Source organism: Lactuca serriola, chromosome 6 (genome assembly GCF_051521515.1).
Source record: "Lactuca serriola cultivar US96UC23 chromosome 6, Lser_US96UC23_V15, whole genome shotgun sequence".
In the NCBI taxonomy this organism is placed as follows: Eukaryota; Viridiplantae; Streptophyta; class Magnoliopsida; order Asterales; family Asteraceae; genus Lactuca; species Lactuca serriola.
In genome coordinates, this window is record NC_136413.1 from 182139656 (window position 1) to 182142696 (window position 3041).

The window sequence follows — 3041 nt, forward strand, 5'->3', positions numbered from 1 at the left end:
CTCTAAGCTTTCTAAAGTCAATAGAAGAAGGATTTGGGATTGTCATTGCTACATAACAATCAAGGTAATATCTTACACTACTAGAAAAAAGACCTTTAATGACGCGCTTTTTACGACACGCGATAATTAACGATACGCAAAAGGACGTGCCCTTAAAATAGTGTCATCTCTCCAAAAAATTTAAGGATTTACGTCACGCTTTATTGCGTGCCCTTAATTTGGTGTCTCAAGAAAAAAAATTAAAAACACGGAGGGCGCTTTATCTTAAACGCGCGTCGTCTGTACCTGTCGCTTTATAATTTTAATGAAACGCGCTTTTAGTAGACAAGGGGGGAAATGAAATCCCCAAAATTTTGAAAACCCGCCTTTTTTTTCTATCTTCTATCTATCTTTCATCTTCAACCTAACAAGGACGAGCATTGCACTCTTGATTTCCCTAACTCTTTCTCATTTTCTGATTCAAACTTGAAAGAATCGAAAAAAAAATCTATCAATTTTGAAGCCTAAAAAAATCTAACAAGGACGAGTATCCATCGATCCGACTTCCAAAAATAGAGGGCATTGATTCCACGTCTTTCGGGGTTGGGAGGAAGGAAAAACTGTTGGTCCCGTGTGATCTAATTGGTAGAGGGCATCGATTCCCTAACTCTTTCTCATTTTCTCCACCATCGCTGCTTTCGCTAATATCCACTCCGACCTCTTATGAACGCAAATGGTAAAGATCTGCTTCGATTTCCCGATTGGTCTTCATCGACGGTGGTGGTGAGTCGGAGGTGCCATGTTGATGTGATTATTACAATCGATTGCAGAAAATGAGAAGATTTAGAGTTTTTTCTTGGTCCAGTGGAATACTTTCAGGTTTCGTCTCAACTCCTTTTATTTTATTTTCTTTCTTTTCCTTTCCTTCTGCCATCTGCTTCCTTTCCCCACCTCTTCTTTCTTATTTGGATTCTCCAGGCGATATGCTACTGTGGCGATTCAGTCGGTGGTGGGTCAGCCTCAATTTCATAACATTTTAAGGGATTGCTGTTGGTGTTCATCGACGGTCGTGGTGGGTCGGAGGTGCCATGGTGATGTGAAGAAATAGAGAAAAAGGAATATAGTCATCACTTGCTGATACCGACGACGATCCGTTTTCTGCATTAGCCAGATTGAATGACTTCAAAGGAGGTTCGTATTTCTTTTGTATGTTTTTTTATCCCAATCAATGAATGGATTTTTTCCCCTGTATACGTTGGGCATCTTTCTTTTCTTTATGTATGACAAAGTGATCAAGCATAAAATCAGGGTGCAACTAGCAACCAACATGAACCAAATAGCAGCAACAACAAATAAGAGATTTAAGAAAACAAGTAATAATTAGTAATCAGGAGGGTAGGCTAGAGGAACCATTTGAAACATAATGTCTGGAAATTTTTTTATTACTTGTTATCTTTGACCAGTAAATGATGTGTATAATATGTCTGTATTTTGAACAACAATCATGATAGGGTGGGGAATACCCATGTGATGCGGTTCCTTGAAAGACATGAGATTCCATATCATTATCTGTCCAAGTCAAAGGAGAAGAATGTAGAAGATGAGATATTGGGGTTGGTTGAAGATACAGATTTCTTGGTCCTTGCTAGATACATGCAGGTAAATGTTTTTCTAGTAGTAGTATAGCAGCAGGATTGGGAAAAAGGTCTTATTTGTTTATTTACCCAGGACAGGTGTTGTCTGGAAACTTTTTGAAAAGATATGGGAAGGATGTGATCAACATACATCATGGCTTATTGCCATCATTCAAGGGAGGAAATCCATCTAGGCAGGCAGGTTCTGTGTTCCAATTTCCAAATTCTGTTTTAAGCTTTTTATGTTTTTATGTTTTTTACTGGAAAATGACAGGCTTTTGAAGCTGGGGTCAAATTGATTGGTGCCACAACCCATTTTGTCACGGAGGAGCTTGATGGGGGCCCAATCATTGAGCAGATGGTAATCAAAGAGTTTTAAGTTTCTCAGTATCAGTAGTATGCAGTATATATATGCTAAGGTGAAAAGTCAAATAGTTTCTGTTTGGGTTTGCAGGTTGAGAGAGTCTCGCACAAGGATAATTTGCTGAGTTTTATTCAGAAATCTGAGAATCTTGAAAAACAATGCCTTATGAAGGCAATCAAGTCATATTGTGAGTTACGCGTTCTACCTTATCAACACAACAGGACTGTTGTATTTTGAGTAAGCTCAAAATGATGCTGATCAAAACTACAGAGTCCATTATATTCCTTGTGTTGCAAAGTTTTTGTATTTCATTTTAATTATTCATTCTAATTTAAGTTGTTCTTGTTCCAATCCAATAATAAGATAAATTAAGAGTCATTGTGTGTTCATAATACTAAGATATATGTGCATTCTCAGTTCTCCTTAAATTCATTGTTGTTGGAGTTTTCTTCTCTGTCAAACTTTGTGTTTTCTAGTGTGATACTTGTTTAAATAGGGAAACTTTTGTTGATTTTGATTGATATAGGGGGTGTTTGGCTAAGTTTATTAAAACAACTTATTAGCTTATTAGAGGTTCAACACCGCTATATATAAGTTAAAAAAAAAGTGTTTGGATAAAAAATAACTTATTCTGATGGAAACCTCTAATAAGTAGTCATTTTTTCATACGTTACCCCATACTTATTAGCTTATAACCTAATAAGTTATAAGCTAATAAGCAATTAGTTTTTTTTTTTTTTTTTTTTTTTTTTTTTTTTTTTTTTTTTTTTTTGCCAAACACCCCCATAATATATAATATACAAGTGGAAGGATACTTGAAGTCTTCTTATAAAAGATAACAATAGTGGTTTTGATTTCCCTGGTCATCAACTTTAATGGATTCATGGGATGGACCTGCTTCACTGTCCTGTATGTTTTTGAGTTTTGAGTTTGTGTTCACTTTTATCTGTTACTTGAAAACCACACCCTCAAGAACATACATTTATTAGTATGTCTAATTAGAAAAAGAGGGTTTGAAAGTGTCAAAAGATATGGATTAGCTATCCATTTTCTACCCACTTCAA

General features: G+C 35.9%; 1 protein-coding gene across 2 annotated transcripts; it reads left to right on the forward strand.

Annotated features, from left to right (window-relative positions):
* The first annotated feature begins 1481 nt into the window (after positions 1-1481).
* Positions 1482-2355, forward strand: LOC145059191 (formyltetrahydrofolate deformylase 1, mitochondrial-like). Of its 2 annotated transcripts, none has more exons than XM_079007050.1 (4): positions 1482-1638; positions 1713-1811; positions 1888-1974; positions 2068-2355. In XM_079007050.1, the coding sequence occupies exons 1-4, from the start codon at positions 1510-1512 to the stop codon at positions 2212-2214; spliced, it is 462 nt and encodes a 153-aa protein (XP_078863176.1). In that variant the 5' UTR covers positions 1482-1509; the 3' UTR covers positions 2215-2355. The 2 variants fall into 2 exon arrangements, with proteins under 2 accessions (XP_078863176.1, XP_078863177.1); XM_079007051.1 differs by having other exon boundaries at positions 2049-2101.
* Positions 2356-3041: the final 686 nt, after the last annotated feature.

What these genes read in the sequence shown, in the direction of transcription:
- LOC145059191 (XM_079007050.1), top strand. Translation starts at nt 1,510, where the DNA reads ATGCGGTTCCTTGAAAGACATGAGATTCCATATCATTATCTGTCCAAG. An exon ending in TCCTTGCTAGATACATGCAG is followed by an intron (nt 1,639 to 1,712) that starts GTAAATGTTTTT and finishes TACCCAGGACAG; the next exon opens with GTGTTGTCTGGAAACTTTTT. An exon ending in GCCCAATCATTGAGCAGATG is followed by an intron (nt 1,975 to 2,067) that starts GTAATCAAAGAG and finishes TTGGGTTTGCAG; the next exon opens with GTTGAGAGAGTCTCGCACAA.